Consider the following 21,791-nt stretch of genomic DNA (forward strand, 5'->3'; position numbering starts at 1 on the left):
CGCTACCGAGCGCCTGCCTCAGTTTCCCCACCCGGGCGGTGCGGACCCCCTTCTCGGGGCTGGATGGTGCTCCAGGGCTGGACCCTGCCCCGCTGCAGCCCCGGCAGGACCGCGGTCCCCGCACCCCACGTACGTACCCCCGGGGTCCCCGCACCCCCGGGGCTGCCCTGCCCAGGTACGTCCCGGCCCCGCCCCCGTGCAGGCTCCGCCCCTTCCCCGCCCCGTGACGTCACCCAGGTGCTCCCCCACGCGGCCGCGCCCTTCCCCGCCCACCTCTGCGCCCCGCCCACCCCTCCACGCTGTCCAATCGCCTCACGGCGAAGGGCGGGTCGACCGCGCCCCCGCCAATAGAGAGCGGATAAACACGTCCGGCGGGGGCGGTGCCCGGCGGGCCGCGGGGCTGACGGGCGTGCTGGCGGTCCAATAGCGGTCCGCTGCCGAGGGGGCGGGGCTTGTTCTGGGGCGGGGCAGGGCGGGGCCGGGCGCGAGAGGCTGCTCGCCTTTTGTTCGGGCAGGAGCGGGGCGGGCGGCAGAGTCAGCGCAGGGGCAGCCGCCGCGCAGGTGAGCGGGACCGGGACGGGGCGCGCCCGCAGGGCTGGGCCCGGAGCCCGGGAGGGTGCGGGGCGTGGGGCTGGAGCGGGGCCGGGGCAGCCGGACGTCCCGGGCTGGGAAGCGCTGGGGTTGGGCGGGCTGCGCTGTGCGGGGCTGGGGAGCGGCCGCACTCGGGGCTGCGTCTGGGAGGAACCTGGTGTCCGAGCTGGGCAGCACTAGGCGCTCCGAGTCGGTCCCGGTGCGGCGCTGCTCGCAGGCGGCGGAGCCGGCGCGGAACCGTGTGCTGCCCGTGAGCCCCGTTCGTCCCGCGTGGGGCCGGGGCGAGCGCTGCGGTTGTCAGCGGCCGGGCTCAGCCTGCGCGGAGCCGGGCGGGTGGGTCCCTGGGGCGAACCCCCGCGGGCGGCCGGGCTGTCCCGGTCCCTTCTCCTTGCCTAGCGCTGCAGGAGCGAGTTTTCAAGTTGCGACCCCGCTCTCTGGTATGAGGCGGTGGCTTCGTCCCCGGCCCCGCCCGGGCGCGCTCGGTGTCTCCGCTCCACGGGCGAGGCCTTGGCACGCTGCTCGCCCAGGTGGCCGTTGTGGCTCTTACGTAAACCGTGGCTGCTGGGTGCCTTGAGTCATCCCGGTGGCCACACGCTGCCGACACACCCGCTCAGGGCTGCCCCGGGGACCCCTTGGTGCTGCTGTCCCCACCCGCTGGGCTGCCCCTCACCTTCAGCAAAGTGCTTTCCCAGGCTGCTGTGCTTAGGGGTCCCAGGGGCTCAGAGGGGATGGGGATTCCTGGCATCACGGATGGGTGTTTGGCACCACTCGGTGTTGGGGTTCCCAGCTGAGACCCCGCAAGCCGCTGATAGCGAATATCCACGCAGGGAAACGCGGGCGGAGCGAAACTCTGCTGTCTTTTTGTCTGGCTTTTGGAGAGGAAAGAGCACTCTAATTGCGTTAGCTGAGTGATTAGCTTAATTAATCAGGTTTACAGCACAGATGAAAGGATAATGCTGAAATGTTGCTGGGAGTTGCCCGGAGAGGGGAAACGTAAGCTGTTGTACAAGCAACTTGAAGAGATGTTTGTGCTGTGAGAGAAGTGTGAACGGCGGCCAGGAGGGCACGGCAGCCTGCTGGGGACAGGGCCAGGTGACCGTGACCACACGGGTCTGAAGACACCAGCCTGTACCCACTCTTGCTGGGCAGCAGTGTCCCTGCACCCCCCCAGCTTTCCCATGGAGTGTCTGGATGAGCTTCATGTCTGGAATGATGTTCCCTGTGCCAAAAGGACGATGAGGGTCAGGGACGCCCGTGACCCAGCTGGGTCCGGCCCCTGTGGTGGCTGCGCCTCCTGCTCCAGCCCACGTCGTGCTGGTTTTGGCACTGGTGTCGCTTGCCAGCTCTGACACCCGGCAGTCTCGCATCCGTCTGCCATCAGGCTGACGGGGAGCCGGGGGCGAAGTGTCTCGGTGCCAGCTGCCGCGGGGCTGGAGCGGTGCCGGGGCTGCTGGGGGCGTTCGCTCGGGGCTGTTATCCGCATCCAGGGCAGGTGCGGTGCCTGCGGGGTCTGCTCCTGGCTCCTGGCCCCGGGTTTCGGGGGGAGAAGGAGTCCAGCCCAGCCATACTGCCCAGTAATGGCACTGGGGAGATATATAAGGTCCCTTCCTGTGTCCTTGCAGGTGTTTTATCAGAGTTGGCTGGAAGGTTGCGGGGTATCCACAGAAACCGTTTGCCTATCTGAAGCCTGTAATCTTTCATTGCTTTGGAGGATTTCCACAAAGTGTCATGAAAAACCCATTTGACTGCTAATTTGGCTTAAACAAGTTGGCCATCGGGATGGGAATGCTCAGAGCTCCTGGCAGCAATGCCTGTGGAGTGTTTCCCCTCCCAGGCTGGCTCCTGCACGGGTGCTGGGGGAGATGTGGGTCCCCAATGCTCAGGGGACTTGCGGGGCGCTGCGGCAAGGTGGGGTGGCTGCAGCAGGGCCCTCCCTTCCAGACAATGGCATTTACGGTCTATTGTCTGGGCGATGTGGCGTGTCCTCTCCAGCTCCAGGAAGCTTGTGCGTCCCTGGCGGGGCCAAACTGGGCTCCTGGGGGGGGTGTCTACCAGGGCTGGGTGTGAGCGATTTGTGCACCATGCTTGGAGCCTCGACCACCTTGGCAGTGTGGGCAGCTCATGGCTCAGCTGCAACCGGGGACCTTGGAGGATTTCCCCTCTGGTCCCAGTGCTGTATTTCAGTGTAACAGTCAGTGTTGTCCTAATCCCATTAACTTTCCCCTTTGTTTCCCCCACCTGAAGTCCTCAAGCAGCTGGGGCGGGCGGCTGCGGTGCAGCTGCACGGCTCCTTCTGCGGAGGCTGTTCCTGTGACCACGGCTTCCTTTCCAGGCCGTGCTTTGGTGTGGGAGCACTTGATGGGGATTTGGCTTTTGATCGCGCTTCCAGATCTCCGGGCTTTGAGATGGTGCTTCTGCCGGGCTGGCAGGTGGCAGAGCCTTCAGGAGCGGAGCTGCCCGCGGCCCCCGCTTTGCGAGCAGGGGGAGGCGGAGGTTCTTTGCAGAGAACTTGCAAGACTTTAATTGCAGCATCTTCACCAAGGCTTGTGCTGGTCTTGAAGGTTTAAATTAAACCGGCTTCTAATTAACAGAAGTTAAAAAGAAATTTAACTTCTATTAAAACAGTGCGACTCTACCTTGGGCTTCGGCTTTTGCCTTGATTTCAGCTGGTGCTTTCCCACCTTGACAGGCTGCCTGGGGCACCGTTGTCACCTGGAGCTGAGGTTTGGCTGGTGGCTTTGTCTGTGAGCCCATGGGGTGTCCCAGATTGGGCTGGGCAGGTGGAAGCAGCTGGGATGGCAGCTCGGGAGGACACGAGGGCTGCAGTGGTGCCTTGAATCTCAGCAGCGTTCTCTGCTTTGGGGGGGTTGTTTTTACCCCCCTACCCCATAGATGTGGCTTGGCGAAGCAGCAGAGGAGTCAGGGGCATGAAGGCACAGCCACTTGCTCCCCAAAGAAGTCTTAAAGCTTGACCTAAGCAGCTAAAACCCATGTTTGTTTTTAAACTGGGCTCCCAGGCACAGGTACCTCGATGTGCAGAGCTTCTCACCCCCTCCACTTCCCACCTCTGGCGTGGAAATACTGTGCAGCTTATTGACGGCTTCAAGGGGAGATGAAGATGTTTCTAATTAGGCAGAGGTTTGAAATACCCTTCTAAATACGCCAGCCCTGATGCATTTTGCTGTGGCTGCTGACAAGCCCGGAGGCATTTCAATGTGCCTCTGTCGCTCGGCTCCGAAATGGCTTTGCAAACAGGGCAGGAACCTGGTGCTGTGGATGCTGCGGCTCGTCGGGCAGCCCCACAACGTCTGCTTGCGTTTGAACCAAGCGAGTCCTCAGGCTCCTTCCGAGACCCTGAGCAGGAGCTGGTGGCTGGATGGAGGTGGAATATTCAGTGTTTTCCAGATATCCCACGCCTGGGTGAGCAAACCTGCGGGAGGTGGTGAAGGCAAGTGAGCAGCGGTGCCCTCCCAGGGTGGAACCTGCTTCGGTGCTGGAGAGACACAGGGACCCTCGATTTTAGGATGTGCCATGGTCCCCTGTGGCTTTTGGGGCTGGGTGGATAAAGTGTGTGTGCTCTGCTGGTGGGGGGAGAGACCTTTGGCCGCTGCGAGGAGCCCTGCCGTAATCGCTGTGACGCGCAGGCAGGGCCCTGGTGACAAATCATTAACTTGCTCCGACAGGCCGGGTGCTGACGGGTGTTGGTGATAATTTCTTGTGAAGCGTCTGAACTTTACAGATGTAATGCGGTTGGATGGAGAAATTAAGCCGGGGCTCAGCAGCCCTGCGTCCCTCCCCGCTGCCTCGGCTCCGCCGGCAGCATCAGAGCCAGGTGGGCAGGATGCTGTGTATCTGTGCACCGGGAGCTGGGAACAGCCTGCGAGCCTCAAAGCCTCAATTTAAAGCCTGCAATTATGATGTTCGTAAAGGACAACTTGTTCTCTGTGCTCTTTAAAACAAAATAATGATGATTATTATTTTTTTTCCTTATCCAGATGGAGTTATTGTGATTAATTGCACCGTGCCAGTTCTCCTTTTTTATGGACACGTGGTGAGATCCCATCTCTCCCAGCAGTGTTACTAATGAGATGGGTCAACTTTAATTGAGGAGGGGATGTGCATGGGTGTCCAGTGGTGCCTGGGTCACTCTACCGTGTGCTGCGGGAGGGTGCCCAGTGTTGCATGTGCTCTTGCAACGGGAGACAACTTGATGGGTGATACCTTGTCATTTTGTGGAGTGCCAAAATATCACAGCCCGGACTTGGCGTGTGCTGGAGCTGTCAGTAGCTGTTAATTTGGGTGAGGAGCCTCCAGAGGCTGGGGGAACATGCTCTGTGTTGGAGAGCATCGGTGGAGCGGGTTGTGGTTGAGATGCCGACGCTGCTGCCAGGTTCTTGCTGCGCTTGGGGGGATGCGGCACCCCCTGAATAGCAGGAGCTTCACATGGGGCTTTCAGCAGCTCAAACTTAACCTTGCCAGGAGCAGCTGAAAAACAAATAGGGCTTTAGAGCATCCCCTGGTGAGGGAGCCCGGGTCTGAAGAGTGGCTCCTGCACCCCTTACTGCCCCCGCTGGGTGACCTGAGGTTGTTGGAGCTGATGGGGCTGCTGGTGAGCATCAGGGGACAAAGGCCATCGGCTCCTTTGTGCACAGGGAGGGCCAGGGTGTCCTCACTCTGTCACAACCCACTCTCTAATGACAAGCTGATCCCCCATTGCCTGTCTTCTCATTAAACTTCAAGCTGCTCTCGTTCCCCTTTGAATTCTTCCACTTATCTTCACTGTAAAGCCCCATTGAAAGGGCTTGTGGTCGCCGGGATCTGACTCTAACGCTTTCCATTGATGCTGCTGAGGTCTTGAAAAGCTCCTTTCTCTGCCTCCTCCCGCTGCGTGCTCCTTCGAGGCATCCTCTTCAAAACCATTGAAGCTTTTGTACAGCGCTGGCTCTGTTGTCTGCGGCAGCAGCTTCGTTAGCATCAGTGCAATGGTGCTGCGTCTGGGCAGGGTTTGCCGGCCGTGGGGGACCTGGGCTGCAGCTCTCCTGGGTGCCCTTGACCTTGGGAGGGCCCTGCTGCCGCCGAGGCCGCTCTCCCCCGGCGGCCACCGATCCCCCAGCTGTTCCAGGAGGGTGGGCAGGACCGGAGATCGCTTGCGTGTAGCATAAGTGCTTCTAAAATAGTCTTTTTCTCGCATGGCATTTCTTGAATTGCCTCAACTGCCTCTTTCCTTTATCTTAAAAGCCTCAGTGACGGTAATTGCAGTCGCTCGCACGCTTCCCGCAGCCGAGCTCAGCTCCTGAGCGGGCGCATCTCCAGCGCTGCTGCTCTGTTCCCCTGGGGCCGGGGAGGATGCGGGCAAGGCCGGGGCTCTGCGGGGGCTGCAGCAGCCGCTCGGCAGTGCATGGTGCTCCGTGCAGGGGCTGGGGCAGCGGGGAGATGTGCGTGATGTCCTCAGCTGCCTCTCGCACCCACTGACCCCCAGGTCCTGCTGCTGCTCCCGTGCAGCCCATGCCTGGGACTTGGGGTGTGCGGGTGCTCAGTGTCTGCTCACCTAGGTGCGACCCCCATGTTTGCTGCTCACCACAGGGACCCTGCCTGCTGAGAAGCCCCTGAGCAATAACTATTTTTGCATGAAGCTACATTCATGACTTCCCTTATGTTTTGGGCAGCTCAGCTGTGTGTGAGCGGAGTGCTGTGCCCTGCTGCTGTGAGGCCGAAGGCTCCTCCCGGCAGCCGGAGGGAAGGGCTGGTCAGGGCTGTGTGTTTGCTGGAGATTTCCTCTGCAGACGGTGTCTTGGAGGGGGGGGATGATGCTGCCTGGATGCTGATCAAATGGCTCTGGGGGCGGATGAGCTGCTGGCCGGTGCCTCGGAGCTGCGGGAGCTTCCTCTGCCTCCCCCGGCGTTCCCGGCTACGGGAAGTGGTGGGAGAGGGATTAACCTTCTATCCCCCGTGCGGGGGTGGCTGAAGCCCCTGCCAGCCCCATGTCCCACATAGGGCCATTGGAAGTGCTCTCCCAAACCTGCTGCCCCCTCTGTGGGCACCCCACGTCTTTCTCGCTGTTTCCTGGGGGGGGTTTCTTGCTGTTGCTGGGGGTGAGTCCTATTTCTCTGAGGGTCCCAGCTCTGTGCAGGCGGGGGGCTCAGCTGGGGCTCATAACAGCCCGGTTGGAGGGAGATAAGCGCTGGACTCAGCAGCAGCACTTGTCCTACCAAGGGGGCTCGATCCCCCATGCTCACAGCTGACCCCTCCTGGGCAGGTATTTTCACGTCTTACCTAAACACATACATTTTCATGCATGGACCACTGCCCTCCCCTTCACCGCTTCCAGGGCATGGTGGGGGTCCTGCCCTACTGCAGCTGCTCACCACCAAAAGCATCGCTGGTGAATGGCTGAACCCAGGAGTAACCAGCATCCCTTGCTTGTCTCACTCTGGTCCCCCTGAGCAGCAGGGAGGACATCCAAGGACATAGCCCAGCGTGGAGGATGGGGGAGATGCTTGTGTTGAGTGTCTGACCCTCACTGAGTGGTGAGCAGAGGATGCTTGACACAGGGTTCAGAAAATGTCACTGCTCGCTGCTGGAGTGTCTGACATTCGCTCCATTGGCCCCGTCACCTTGGGTGCCCATGGCAGTGAGCAACCCCGCTGGGCTGCTGGTAGGGTGATGCTCCAGGGGAGGAGGGGGACTGCATTTAACAAGGTGCCTTTGGTCCCTTCGAGGGGCCTCCTGGGAATGGAGAGTCCCCTGGGCCATGTCACAGTTGTCCCCTGTCCCTGCTGCTGCAGGACACTGTGCTCAGACGTGTCTGTCGCGCTGCTTGGACCCACTGTCCTTCTCAGAGCTTGTCTGGGGCCGATCACTGGAGCTCCTGTCTGGACTCTGAGGAGCTTCGCTGGCTTTTGATGTCTCTGGGGTGCCAGCGGTGCAGACAGAGGGGGTGGCAGGGATGTGGCTCATGCATAATGCAGGGCTCTGGAAGGAGCTGGTGCCTGAACCGAACTCAAAGAGGTTTGAAAAATTAAGAGCCTGTCAAATGCCTGTAAATTGTAGAACTGCCGTTACTGGTCGACTGACAGCGCAGGTGGCACCGGCCCCTTCTGCCAGTGCCAGCTTCTCTGGCCTGGGACAAGGAATTACTGGAGAGGGTCCAGGGAGGGACACAGATGCTGAGGGGTCTGGAGCATCTTTGTGATGAGGAGATACCGAGAGAGCTGGGGCTGTTGAGCTGGAGAAGAGAAGCTGAGAGGGATGTGATCAATGGGATCAATATGTCAGGGTGGGTGTCAGAGGATGGACCAGACTCTGTTCAGTGGTGCCCAACGCCAGGGTGAGGGGCAACGGGCACAGACTGAAACACAGGAGGCTCCATCTGAACACGAGGAGAAACTTCTTCCCTTTGTGGTGCCAGAGCCTGGCCCAGGCTGCCCAGAGCGGGTGTGGAGTCTCCTTCTCTGAGACATTCAAACCCCCTGGACCCACCTGTGTGATCTGCTCTGTGACCCTGCGTGAGCAGGGCTGGGGATCTACAGGGGTCCCTGCAACCCAACCACTGTCATTCTTGGACTTCCCAAAACAATTTGGAGACTTTTCCACTGTGGTGACCCAGACAGGAGGATTTACTCTCCCAAACGCTGATGTGACAGCCCCCACTCCTGGCTCAGCACAGGGGGGGCTCTCCTGGCCAAACCCCACTCTGGCACGGGGTGTGGGGCGGCACTGGACTCTCCCCTCGCCCCCGGCACCATGTGTCACGCACGCCTGGCTGTGCCGAGCGGAAACGCCGGCTCCTGCCTGTGCCGTCGTGGGAACAATCTGCCCCCACTGGCCTCCATTAGTGGGTCCAGCTCTTGCTGCCTCATAAACATGCATTATGCACGACCCATTAAAGGCAGAGCTGTACTTAGTCTGCAGATTGCTGCTTGACAGCTCAAAGATATTGAATTGACAGGAGCAGCACCCTGCAGCAGCTCTGGGAAGGTGGCGGGGGTGGGGATGGATGTGGTGGGATTCAGGATGCATCCAGCCAGTGGGTCCTGCCACCCACCTGGGTGCTGCTCCCCAGGAATGTGTGTTTGTACCCAGGCTGGGATTTTCTTCCCTGTTCCGCTCGCCAGGGCTCAGCCGCTCCTTGGGAACAGCCGGCAGCGCTGGGGCGAGTCGTGCCAAGCCCGTGCATGCCGTGTCCTGCCAAGCTGCCTCGCGCAACCCGCGTCCTCGGCCACCGCCCGACGCCCTGACTCAGCCGCCGGCACAACGGGGGGCTCGTCCCCCTGTTCCCCTTGCTCCCCCGAGGAGGGTGCCGGTGCTGCACCGGCCTGGCTGGTCCCTGCGAGCCCCGAGCTGTGCGGGTGCTGGAGCAGGGCCAGGGGTGTGCGGCTGCCCTGGTCCAGCTTGCTGCATGAATCAGTGCTGGTGGAGGTGGTAATTACGCCTCTGTTGGGAAGCGTGGTCGCTGCTGCGCTCAGCTATGCCGGGCAGCAGATGCTCCCTGCGCCTCTTATCGCCTCTGAAACTCTGACTCATCCCCAGCCCTGTGTGGCCAGACGAAGGGGCAGAAATCCCAGCAGTGGGTCGGTGGGGCTGGCTGGGTGCTGTCTCCATCCCTCCCTCCGTTCCTTCATCCCTCCCCTCCTGGCCATGCTGGGGGGCTGGATGTGGTGCTGGTGACTCACAGCCCCACAATGCCCGCCTGCCCTGATGAGCTCAGGGGTTAATCCATGAGCCATCCTCCCCCCCCCCTGCATCCCCAAATTAAAGAGGAGGGAAACCCAGCCCTGCTCGCAACCTTGTCTGGTCGGTCCTGAGTTTTGGGATGCGCTGGGCTGCCGGTGCAGCCGTGGCGTGATGCTCGGCACAGTACCGGGAGCACCCAGCCCACGCCACGAGTGCTTGTGGTGCTGAGCACCCACGGGACAGCTGAGCAGGTGGCTTTGCCTGGTTATTTTTAGGTACTTTAGGAGCGTCCCAGAAAGGCTTCTAAAAAGGTTTATTTTATTCTTGGAGCCCCAGCCTTGTGGCCGTACCCAGATCTCCGCCAGGCCCTGTCATTGGTCTTTAAAAAGCCTCTAGCAGCATGGAGGGGGGATGTGCTGTGGGGTCCCTCCGTGCCGGGCAGAGCCGCTCACACCTTCACCGCCGAGGCGGTGAGACGCGGCATTGCGTGGCTGAGGGCTTGGCCAACCGCGATCTGCGCCGGTTGCAGCCACGGTTCGTGTCTGAACACGAGCGGCGAAGTGCTGAGCTGTGGGATTCGTCATCCCGGGGCCGCCTTTCATCTCCCATGGGGGAGGAGGGCAGATAGGAATCTGCTCCATCTGCTCGTGGGCTGCGCAGGGGCCAGCTGCTGCGCCGGGGTCTGCCACGTGGGTTGGCGCAGGAGGGTCCTGCGGTGACCTGGGCTCTGCCGGAGACGTAACTTGTCCCCTCCCTGCCCCGCAGAGCAGCCATGGAGGTGATGAACATGATGGAGCAGCCGATCAAGGTGACGGAGTGGCAGCAAACCTACACCTACGACTCGGGCATCCACTCCGGCGTCAACACCCAGGTGCCCTCAGTCAGCAGCAAGTGCCTGGGGGACGACGACGAGGTCTACGGGAAGCAGTACACCATCAAGAAGACGACCACCACAAGCTACTGCCAGGGAGGGAACCAGAGCCAGAGCCAAGCGCAAGGTAGGGGCTGCAGGGCTGGCATGTCAGCGGGCTCAGCTGCTCTACTCCTGCCTTCCTCCTCCTCCCCCACGAGCCGTGCTCCTTCTGGGCTCTCCTCCACACCCCGGGAGTTGTTACTGCCTAAAATATGCTCCATCCTGTCCTCCTTCCCCATGCCAAGAGGCAGTTGCGTCGGGGTGGCGCGCAGCCAGCCCGCGCCGGTGCTGAGCTGCGCACACACATCCCAGTACGCCGGTGGGTTGGCTCGAGGTAGGAACAGCTGATCCCGGCCCACGGATCCGCCGGCTGCTCTGCTGCCTGTCTGCCTGCTCGGGAAACCTGTCTTGGTGCGGCTGGCGGAGCTGCCAGCGTGTGCCGTGAAGCCCAACCGGCCGGCCCGTCTTCTCCCGCTGCTGCAAGGGCAAAGCAGGTGGAGATGAAGCTCCCGGAGCCAAAGGAGACGCTTTTCCAGCTTTATCCCTTCAAAGAGGGTTGGTTTGCTGTGCTCTCCTCTGCGGTTCTCCCATCAGCGTTGGGTCTTGGAAGGTTTAATTGCCAGAGCCCCATGGAGAGGGATGAGTCCTGTGTGGTCCCTGTGTCACAGAGCTGGGGACCGTGCGTGGCTGCTGCCCCTCGGATCACACTCGTCCCAGCCTCCTCGCTGGGGAAAGGCCTCTATGTCCTTCTCATCCCCAGTGCCGGCTGATCCTAAATTGCAAATATCCTTAATTTTTTTTAATTAATGGGCCTTGTGTGACAACTGCCTCATCGCGCTGCCTAATTGAGCGTTGTCTTATCTCCCCGCTGCCGTGTCTGTTTACACTTTGAAGCGCCGGCTCCTTGCAGATCATGCTGGGGCTGCTGACGTTGCCGGTGGCGTCGCACTAAGCTCTTGCTCAGCTAATTGCAATTGGAAAGCAGGGCTGGGAGAGAACCCGAATCTAACGCCGCCTCCTCATCTACCCCTGCAGCCGACATGGAGGCTCAGCTGGCCATGACCCGCGCCCAGCGCGTCCGGGCTGCCATGTACCCTGAGACAGTGGAGGATCGCTCCCTCCTCATCACCACCCAGCTGGAGGGGCAGCAGACCAACGTGCAGCGCCTGGCAGAGCCCTCCCAGATGCTGAAATCTGCCATCGTGCATCTCATCAACTACCAGGACGATGCCGAGCTGGCCACCCGTGCCATCCCAGAGCTCACCAAGCTGCTCAATGATGAGGACCCGGTAAGGAAATGCTGTTTGCTGGCATGTGTCGCCGGGATTTCGGCTGCCAGGTTTGTGGGGTGCTCTTCCCAGCCTGGCTCACATCCTCATGGGGCTCTGTGGCCGCTGTCCGTCTGCTTCCTCTTGACAAAGCTCTGCGGTTGCCTACACCCTGCAACAGGACCGAGCCCAGCTCTGCGCACCCACATGTCCTCGCAGCCTGTCCTTACTGATCAGACATGGCTCTCCTGCCCCGACCTTGCACAGACACTGAGTGCTTCTTGCCGGCTCTTGGTGCTCCAGCCACCCCGTCCTGTCCCTGTGTGTCCCTGTGCCCCGTGGACCCAACTAACTGCTCCTGGAGCATCGTGCATGAGGATGATTATAAAGAGCAATCCTCACCTGTGCTGGCTCTGCTGCTCCAGCACGGTGCACGGCAGCCCTGGGCGAGCGGGATGGATCCATCCTGTCCTGGTTGTGGTGGGCAGCAGTGGGACCCCCTCCCACCTGCTGGTTTCTCCTTCCCCACCAGGTGGTGGTCAGCAAAGCGGCCATGATCGTCAACCAGCTCTCCAAGAAGGAGGCGTCGCGCCGTGCCCTGATGCAGTCGCCCCAGATCGTGGCGGCCGTGGTGCGCACCATGCAGAGCACCAGCGACCTGGACACGGCGCGCTGCACCACCAGCATCCTGCACAACCTCTCGCACCACCGCGAGGGGCTGCTCTCCATCTTCAAATCTGGTGGCATCCCAGCCCTTGTCAGGATGCTGAGGTACGGGGGGGCTCTTGGGGGTCCTGAGAGGATGATGGAGCCCAGCAGACCCTCCTGGGCTGGGGGCAGAGGAAGGGAGGGATCTTCTCCCAAGCAACAAGGGACAGGATGAGAGGAAACGGCCTCAAGTTGCGCCAGGGGAGGTTGAGGTTGGATCTGGGGAACAATTTCTTCCCCAAAGGGCTGTGGGGCATTGGAACAGGCTGCCCAGGGCAGTGCTGGAGTCGCCATTCCTGGAGGGTTGGACAGACGGACATGAGGTTCTCAGGACATGGGGCAGTGCCAGGGGTGGGGAATGATTGGACTCAATGATCTTGAGGGGCTTTTCCAACCAAAATGATTCTATGATTTGGAGCCTGTGTGTGGGCAAGAGGAACGAGCAGCCCCCTGTGCTGCCTTGTCCGTGGGGATGGGGCTCAGTCTCTGGGCTCTGCTCTGCCCCAAGAAGGGATGTGTCCCTTCCCTGGGGACACGCGACACGGCAGCCTTGCACCGGGTCCTGCTGCAGGGCACTGGGTGGGAGTTGGGGTTTCCCCGGCAGCCCGGTGAGCCCGTAGGCAGCTGCCTGCGCTGACGTGGCTCTGTGCCGCCTGCCTGCAGCTCGCCGGTCGAGTCCGTCCTCTTCTACGCCATCACCACCCTGCACAACCTGCTGCTCTACCAGGAAGGGGCCAAGATGGCTGTGCGCCTGGCCGACGGCCTGCAGAAGATGGTTCCCCTGCTGAACAAGAACAACCCCAAGTTCCTGGCGATCACCACCGACTGCCTGCAGCTCCTCGCCTACGGGAACCAGGAGAGCAAGGTGGGGGCCGGGGCTGGGTCCTGCTGCAGGGAGGGTGGATGGGGGGGGTTGCCAAACTTTGCTCCTTGCAGCCAGAAGCCCCAGTGGCGGGGGGTGGGAGTTCCCACCATCACAACCCGTGTGCCCCCCAGCAGCAGAGCAGTTGTGCTGTCTGCAACATGGCTGCATCCGACCTCTCGCGGCGTCCCCGAAGGCACAGACTGTCCCGGTCTGGCCGGTCGTTCAGCTCGGATGGGTTTCTCCCCCCACTGCTCTGGGCAATGCCTCTATCTTTGTTCTTTGGCTGCTCATCTCCTCCTATGTGCAAGTTGTCGCAGCTTCACACATCATCCCTGGACCTGCTCTGATGATGGCCGGAATGCTCCTCCATGCCCCGAAGGGCTGGACCTCCTGCCTGACTTGTGTCCTGGCACAGGCGGGGAAAGCAGAACGGTGCTCCCAGTACACCCTGACCCTGCTCCTTCTGTCTTGCAGCTGATTATTTTGGCCAACGGAGGACCCCAGGCCCTGGTGCAGATCATGCGCAGCTACAACTACGAGAAGCTGCTCTGGACCACCAGCCGGGTGCTCAAGGTGCTGTCGGTGTGTCCCAGCAACAAGCCCGCTATCGTCGAGGCTGGTAAGAGGGGCCGGGGGGCTGCAGCAGGGCTGGTGTCCAACGGGAGGAGGATGGTGGTGGGAGGAGGATGCACTGAGGGTGCTGTCGCACAGCAGGTGAAACCACCTGCGCATGGCCAGGTTTTTTGCTCTGAAAAGCTATTGAGGTGCTTTTCTGGTGCTGTGCCTGGGCAGGATCTGGCCCGGCTGGTTGGTTTTCCCACTCTGCATTTAGCCTCTGCTAAACCACAAGGCTATGTTGTGCGTTGGTGGCATCGGTGGGGTGATGCTCAGCCCACGCTCACCCCACGCACCCGCTGTCGCTCCCTTCTCTCTGCCGGGTCAGTTTTGTGTCTGGGTGTTGACGTGGGCCGGTGTCTCCTTCCCCGACAGGCGGCATGCAGGCGTTGGGCAAACACTTGACCAGCTCCAGCCCCCGGCTGGTCCAGAATTGCCTCTGGACCCTGCGAAACCTCTCTGACGTGGCCACCAAACAGGTGAGTCTGCGGGACCCTGGGTCGTGCTTCAATACAAGCTTTTTGGAGGCTTCTCCGTGCCAGCTGCCGGGTGCTCTGTCTGGGGGAGCCCTGGCAGCTGTCCCTGCCCGCCGCTCGGCTCTGTCCCAGCGAGGAGCTGCCGTCGAGGCGGTTGTGCCCATGGGGCTGAGTGGCGGCTGGTGCCAGGGCGACCTGAGCTCTGCTCTGAGGTTGCTCTCCCCAGCCCTTTGCTACCTCCTGATGCGTCCCCCATCTGCTGGGGCCGCCTCTCTGTGCAGATTAGCGCCTGATGCAGCGTGGAAACTATTTGGGTTGGCGTGTAACCATCCCTGGCTCTGTGAATTGAGGGGGAGAGCGGGCTGTGATGCCTTTAACTCTTTCCTGCCGTTTTGCTGGCTGCCTGCCGGCACGACGGGGAGCGGGGTCACCCCGGGGAGCGCTGGCGGCGAATTGTTTGTGCTTCCCAGCAGGGAAAAGCTGCTGAAGACATTAAACTCTTTAAGCGAAGCTGCACATGTCGGGAGCGCCTGTTGCTCGTGCTGTGCCGCAGCTCTGGCTGCAGGGAGATGGGGACAGGCACGGCGCGGGTGGGAATGCTGCCCCCCACCATTGCTGCTCTGGGATGTGGGGCGCTGGGGTCTGCAGAAATCGGTGTTTGAGCTCCGGTGAGGGCAGCACACAAGAGGAAGAGGGTGCAAGGTCTGGGAGGAAGCGCATAGCTTGGGGATTGATCCTCTCTGCCGTGGCAGGAGATGTACCTGCCGGAGGGGACTCCTTCTCTCTAAGGCCAGGTGTCCATCCCATCCCAAGGGACATCTCTGGGTCCCCAACGTGAGCAAGAGACACAGGGGACAGGTGTGGGGCTGAGCCCACATCCAGCTGCAGGGGGCTGGTCTGACCTCTTGTCCCTGTTCCCACAGGAGGGCCTGGATGGTGTCCTCAAGATCCTGGTGAACCAGCTGAGCTCCGACGACGTGAATGTGCTGACCTGTGCCACCGGCACCCTCTCCAACCTGACCTGCAACAACAGCAAGAACAAGACCCTGGTGACGCAGTCGAATGGCGTGGAGGCCCTGATCCACACCATCCTGCGGGCAGGTGACAAGGAGGACATCACCGAGCCGGCTGTCTGCGCTCTCCGGCACCTCACCAGCCGGCACCCCGAGGCCGAGATGGCACAGAACTCGGTGCGGCTCAACTACGGCATCCCCGCTATCGTCAAGCTCCTCAACCAGCCCAACCAGTGGCCACTGGTCAAGGTAAGGGGCTGGGGGATGTTGGGGGAAGCCGGCGGGTGGGCTCGAGCGAGCCACTGGCTACTTGCCCAAGGTGGGACGTGCTGCTGGGGGGGCTCTGCAGCCGGTGCCATGCACGGAGCAATGATGAGCTGCTGCCAGTGCATCCCTGGTCCCGCTGGGCTGTGTCCTTGACGGCAGCTAATGGAGGAAACGGCTTGTGCCGGCTGCTCGGCTGGAATCGATACGGCCCCAGCCGCCCCCGCGGGGAGGGGGCCGGATCCGCTGCGGGAGGAAGCTGAAGTCAGCCCGTGCCGCAGAGGGGATGCGGTGGGAGGGGGGCCCAGCTGGTCCCATGGGGAACGCACGCTGCTCCAGTCCACGGTCAGGACAAATCTCTCCTTCCCCACGTCTCTCCTCCAGGCTACCATCGGCCTGATCCGCAACCTGGCCCTGTGCCCGGCCAACCATGCCCCGCTCCAGGAGGCGGCCGTCATCCCCCGCCTGGTCCAGCTGCTGGTCAAGGCTCACCAGGACGCCCAGCGGCACGTGGCAGCCGGCACACAGCAGCCCTACACGGTCAGTACCCCCACGTTGTCCCCAAAAGCCTGGGGAGCAGGCTGTGCTCACGCTCAGCGTGGTTTTGTGTGTGTGCCCTGGCAGGACGGAGTGAAGATGGAGGAGATCGTGGAGGGGTGCACGGGGGCACTGCACATCCTGGCCCGGGACCCCATGAATCGCATGGAGATCTTCCGTCTCAACACCATCCCTCTCTTCGTGCAGGTCAGGGGCTGGGGGGGACATGGGGGCTGCGCTTTGTCACCTCCCGCACGGCCCCGCGGTGCTTGGCTGGCGGCACCTGCGTGTGTCAGAGCCCATCAGGAGCTCGACAGCTCCTCGCCGGCTGCTTCACGTTTCCGCTGATCTCTCCTGACAGCTCCTCTACTCACCGGTGGAGAACATCCAGCGTGTGGCGGCTGGCGTGCTGTGCGAGCTGGCCCAGGACAAGGAGGCAGCAGATGCCATTGATGCTGAGGGGGCGTCTGCTCCGCTGATGGAGCTGCTGCACTCCAGGAACGAGGGGACGGGTGAGTGCCGCCGTGCCGGGCCCCGTGCCGAGGGCTCTCTGCCACCTGGCATCGTCCCAGCTACAGCCGGGATGGCACCAGAGGCTGAGGCTGCTGCCCTTTCCCTGCAGCCACCTATGCGGCCGCCGTGCTCTTCCGAATCTCGGAGGACAAGAACCCCGACTACAGAAAGCGCGTCTCCGTGGAGCTCACCAACTCCCTCTTCAAGCACGACCCGGCGGCCTGGGAGGCGGTGAGCATCCGCCCCACCGGGCATGGAGATGAGCCCTTTTCCTTGGGGAAACCATGGTCCCTTGTGATGGCCCCATCCTGCCTCCAAAAGCTGCCACCAGTGTCAGAGCTCAGACACAAGCAACTGGCAGATGGGGTGGGAGGGTTGTGGCATCGACTCTCCAGCAGCTCTGGGTTGTGGTACCACTGCCAGGGATGGCGCTGGGCACCATGTAGCCCCTGAGCATCGTGCACATGTGAGTACGCGTCCTCTCTTCAACTGTGTCACCTTCTTTCGTAGGCTCAGAGCATGATCCCCATCAACGAGCCCTACTCAGATGGTGAGTACAGTGCCAGCAATTCCCGCAAGGTCCCGCATGGGCTGGCCCTGGTGGGACAGATCCCTCGTCTCACCAAACCAGGCTGGTTTTAGCATAGAATCATAGAATAGTTTGGGTTGAAGGGACCTTTCCAGCTCCCCCAGTGTCCCCCCTACCATGAGCAGGGACATCTTCACCAGCTCAGTGTTCTCAGAGCCCCCTCCAGCCTGGCCTGGGATGTCTCCAGGATGGGGCATCTACCACCTCTCCGAGCAATCTGGGCCAGTATTTTACCACCCTCATTGTAAAAAAATTAAGTTTTAAAACCTTCCTTGGATGGCTGCCAGCCAGGGCTGCCTGGGGATGCTCGGTGGGATGCTCGGCGGGATGCTCGGTGGGATGCTCAGCTCCCTGGGGAGCACGTGCAGCCGCTCTCCCATGTGCCTGGGCTGGCCCAGCTCTTTGGGGCGGGTGGGTGGCCCTCGTGTCCTGTGCAGCACTGTGTGCCACGTGCTGCCCCCGCCAGGGGGGGCCAGGAGGGTGGCTGAGATCTGGAGAAGTCTCGCACCAGTGGGAGCTGAGCTTTGGCGTGTCCCTTTTCCAGAGCTGGACACCGGTTACCGCCCCATGTACTCGGGTGACATCCCGCTGGACCCCATTGACATGCACATGGACATGGACGGCGACTACCCCATGGACGCCTACAGCGACGGCGTCAGAGCGCCCTTCACTGACCACATGCTCGCCTAACCCGCCCCGCAGCCCCCGCACCAGGTACTGGCTGGCATCTCCCCGGGGTGTGGGCGCTTATCAAGGCACATTCGACCCTGGGACGGGTGGCAGGGTTGGGTGCTGGTCCCTGGTGCTGCCACAGGGTCCCCAGTGCTGTCGTGGGTCAGCAACCGCGTTTCTCCATGGGTTCGGGGAGTCCTGGTCTCTGGTCTCCTCCATATCCCCTCTCGGTTGAGTAACTGGAGCTCTGTCCTGCCGTGCACAGGTGTTTTCTCCGTACAGAAGAGGGTGGCCCCAGAGCTGAGCATTCGCAAGAAGGACTTGGGAGACAGAAGTGCCTGAGAAGACAAACTTTTCCATTCCCACGAGAGGTTTTATTTTTCGATTTGTTTTCCTTCGCTGTGGGTCTGTGGAGAAGGTCCTTCCTCCTGGGACTGCTTCAAGCGCCTACTGCCGCATCCAGCATCCAAGATACTGTTTCTGAAGCTTTAAAATACACAAACCTCGCGCCGTTAGCGACCTTTCATTGGCAAAATAGTCTTTTCTATGAATATATATTTCTTTTTTATTTTTAATATGGTGCCAATGGCTTTTGCCGTCCTTAAGTTTCTGCTTTCTAACTTCCCCACTATTTGTTCTGCGTGTTAGTGCTCTAGGAAAGGAATCTAACACGGGAAAACCCTTTGCTGTCTGCGAGCTCTGAGTTAATCAGGCCCATCCAGAGCTTGCTGAAAACAAAGGGGGCCGTGTCCCAGGACCTTTGTTGTAGCCACGGGGATGTCTGCGGTTTAATTCTTTCCAATCAGCGTTGGGGAGCTGACTTTGTGTACCTGCCTGTCCTACCAGTGCCCCTAGAGGAGTGACTCCAGCGTTAGGAACCGTGTCCTTGTACTGATCTCTGTTGCACATTTTAACCCATTTCCCTTCTCTTTGGTGAGTGGTGTGTTTCCATCCCCTCCTCCCCTTATCTAACACATTTTTTAAAGAGGCTCTAGATCTGATGGTGGTTTAATGCTTCGACCGGAAAGGGATGGACAGTTACTGGAGTGTGGTTCAGGAATAGAAGAGTTTATTATTTCTGTAAGTTGTTTTTGTATAGACCAAAGCAAAGAATAAAATAACCCCCCCAGCCCCTCGTTGCCCTGAGCCTGTTCTGTCACCGTGGAAGGTGAGTGAGTCCCCTTGGGGCAGCAGGGATGAAGGTGCCATCGCATTCCTCAGCCCAGACATTGGTGGTTCCCTATGGACAAGCTCATTCCCACACTCTGCATCTGCTTTTCCTGGCCAAGGGCTCAGGTGGCGGCTGGGGGGACAAGCAGGTCCCCTCTCTGTGCCTGGGGGACGATGCTAAGCGGGCACAGGCCACCCCTGTGGCACCGGCAGCAGCTCCCCCCATAACCCCGCACCCTGACACCCCGCCAGCCTTTCCCTTGTCATCACCAGGTCGTTAGCATGCTGGCCCCGTCCAGGTGTCTGTCTGCTCTGTCAGGAGGTAAAAACTCCCCGTAATTGAGATGTTTATTTGTTAGGCAGCACCACCAGCATCTCCGCTCTGCTGCTCCCTTGTACAAGCTCTGGGGGATAAATGTGCCGGTTGGGAGCGAGCGCCACTGATTGATGGAGCGAAGCCTGGATGGAGCCGTGAGAGACCAGGTTAAAAAAGTGATTTACTCAGTGAAACCTGGTTGCCTTTTCGGCAGCCCGGCTTCATAGCGGGAGCAGATGGCAGGAGGGAATATTCTCAGCTGAAACTCTGACAGCTGCGCCCGGGGAGGGCCATGGGGAAGCGGCGCCGGGTGCCAGGAAGGGATCGTGCTGGGAGGTGGGAACTGTTCACAAAGTTACCCGCCAACTTCAGGGCAGCCTGTCTGCTCGGTGGCCTCTTTGGCATGGGGATGGGGCCAAGGACAGCCACTGCCAGCTCTCCTGGACTTTACCAAAGCACCTTTTTGGGCACAAAGATGCAGGCTCAGCCCAGAAGCAGGCTTTGCCTACAGCAGCTCTCTGCGAGGTTGTGGGCAGGGGCAGGGCTGTGGGGCTTGGGTGTATGTGCCAGGGGATGGAAGGGTGAAACATGGGTGGTCCTGGGATGCCCACATCAGGGGACAGAGGTGGGGAATCCAAAGAGAGCAGCTGTGTCACAGTGATGTCTGCACTGGTGGCTCAGAGTGCTGCGGTGGCACCGGGAGGCAGCTGGGGAGACAGGGCATCATCTCTGATCCCCCCTGCTCTGAGCTCTGCCTGCTGTAGCACAGCTCCTTCTGTGCAGCCACTGGCAAGACACTAATCAGCCCGACACGGCTGCCACCAGCACAGGGAGATTGCAGGGACATGATCAAAGGGAGCTGGGAACAAAGTCACAGCCGTTCCCTCCCGCTGTCAGCATCAACCCTTCTGTCCTTGGCGTGTTCGCTCGGCTCTGCCGCGGCGCCTGGCCATGCCGCGGAGGGAGGCAAAGTCGGGGGACAGGGAGGTGGAAGGATGGGGACGTAGGTGCTCACCGCTCACAGGGCTTGGGTAGGACATGGAGGTTTGCACGTCCATCGGCTGGGGCAGGAGCGAGCTGGGGACAAAGGCAGCAGGAGCAGGTCTGGGAAAGGAGAACAGTGCTGGCTTGGGAGAACATCCTGCGCTGAGCTCAGCCCGGGGCTGCGGCCAAGCACCGTGCAGCGGGGATGCGGCCGTGCTTCCTGCCGAGGCCCGTGCCAGCACCAGCAGCAAGCAAAACAACAGCTGCTTTCCGGGCAGCCCCGGCAGAGCCGAGTGCGCTTCCGGAGGACAACGGGGCCAGGGAGGCTTGTGGGACGAGACTGGGGGGCCAGACATCCCTGCCTGCTGCAGCCACTGCCACAACAAGGGACAGATCGGTGACAGACAATGGGAATAAGCCCCCCTATTCTGGGGGCGTTGGCCACCCAGCCAGGCCAGTGCTTGCTGCTTGGGCTGTGCAGTGGGGGGCACCATTTGTGCACCCAGACCTGCATCCCCAGGGTGACTTGGAGGAGGGGATGGAGCGCTCCTGCTCCCAGCCTGCACCATATCTCTCCCCCACTCCCGTCCCCATGTATCCCAGCAGAGCTGCCAGTACTTTTGATGCACCCCAAGAATCTGTGTCTGAAGGGACATGGGGCTTCAGCCCTAGGCTGGTGGCACCCACTGCAATGGGGCTGCCAGGGAACACTGCCAGGATTTTAAGGCACAAACAGAGCCAGGAGACACCTGTACCAGGACAGGCAGAGCTGCTCGTGGGGTCTCCCAGGAGCTGCATCCCCCGGGGAGCCGGAGTGGGGGCAGGACCCGGGCGGGGAGGGCCCGGGGGGTCACCCCGGGAGGCGGCGGGGCGGACTACAGGTCCCAGCATGCCCGGTCGTGCTCCGCACCTGCCCGGGGAGCGGCTTTTCTTATCGGCGGGGCCGCGGGAGCGATGTCCGAGGGCCCCGCCGCCGCCTTCACGCCGGGAGCAGCGCCCAGCGGTGAGTGCGCCCCGGGACCCCCCGTGCACCGAGCCCCCGGCTCTCCCGGTATCCCAGCCCCCGCTCCGGGGTGCACCGGGTCCCCGCTGTCATTGGGCGCACTGTCCCCGCCGGTCCCCCGGGGGTGTCACGGGTGGCGGCTGCCCGTGCCCCCTGGAGAATTTACCCCCTTCTCGAGGCCCCTGGCTCCCCCTGCCGCCCCGCTCCCACTCGTGGGCTCCCACACATTTCCACACTTCGCTGCGGGAGCCTTCACCCCTCGCCCGGGATGTCCCGCCTTTGCGGCCGGGGGTCTGGGGGGTCCCGGGGGCCGGTGTGGCCTCAGCAGCGGCTGCCTGGGGAGGGGGATCGGGTGTGTCTGCGCTTTGGGGTTCCCAGTGCCCGAACCAGGAAGTCTGTAGGGGAGCGGGGAGGGTTTTCCTGCTCTACGGGAAAAGGCTGATGGTGCTGAGGGTGTTTCTGCAGGGGGAAGGGAACCCACGGGCTGACGAGTCTGCGACAAGGGTGCTGGGGGTCACGACGGAGCAAAGTTGACGGAGCTGAGCTGCGGGCTGGGGAGCCTGGCAGCGCGCAGGATGAGCTGCTGGGGCAGGAATCCATCCCCCGACCGCCTCGGGTGCG

General features: G+C 61.5%; 1 protein-coding gene across 1 annotated transcript; it reads left to right on the forward strand.

The window, feature by feature from the left end:
• Positions 1 to 489: 489 nt before the first annotated feature.
• JUP (junction plakoglobin) lies at positions 490 to 18,829 on the forward strand. The gene is made up of 15 exons (XM_065039301.1): positions 490 to 561; positions 10,030 to 10,262; positions 11,213 to 11,466; positions 11,978 to 12,216; positions 12,817 to 13,018; positions 13,493 to 13,637; positions 14,009 to 14,112; positions 15,033 to 15,371; positions 15,771 to 15,926; positions 16,011 to 16,130; positions 16,285 to 16,435; positions 16,546 to 16,667; positions 16,947 to 16,986; positions 17,570 to 17,739; positions 17,963 to 18,829. The coding sequence occupies exons 2-14, from the start codon at positions 10,037 to 10,039 to the stop codon at positions 17,713 to 17,715; spliced, it is 2,244 nt and encodes a 747-aa protein (XP_064895373.1). The 5' UTR covers positions 490 to 561; positions 10,030 to 10,036; the 3' UTR covers positions 17,716 to 17,739; positions 17,963 to 18,829.
• The last annotated feature ends 2,962 nt before the right edge of the window (positions 18,830 to 21,791 follow it).

Source organism: Columba livia, chromosome 23 (assembly GCF_036013475.1).
Source record: "Columba livia isolate bColLiv1 breed racing homer chromosome 23, bColLiv1.pat.W.v2, whole genome shotgun sequence".
NCBI lineage: Eukaryota > Metazoa > Chordata > Aves > Columbiformes > Columbidae > Columba > Columba livia.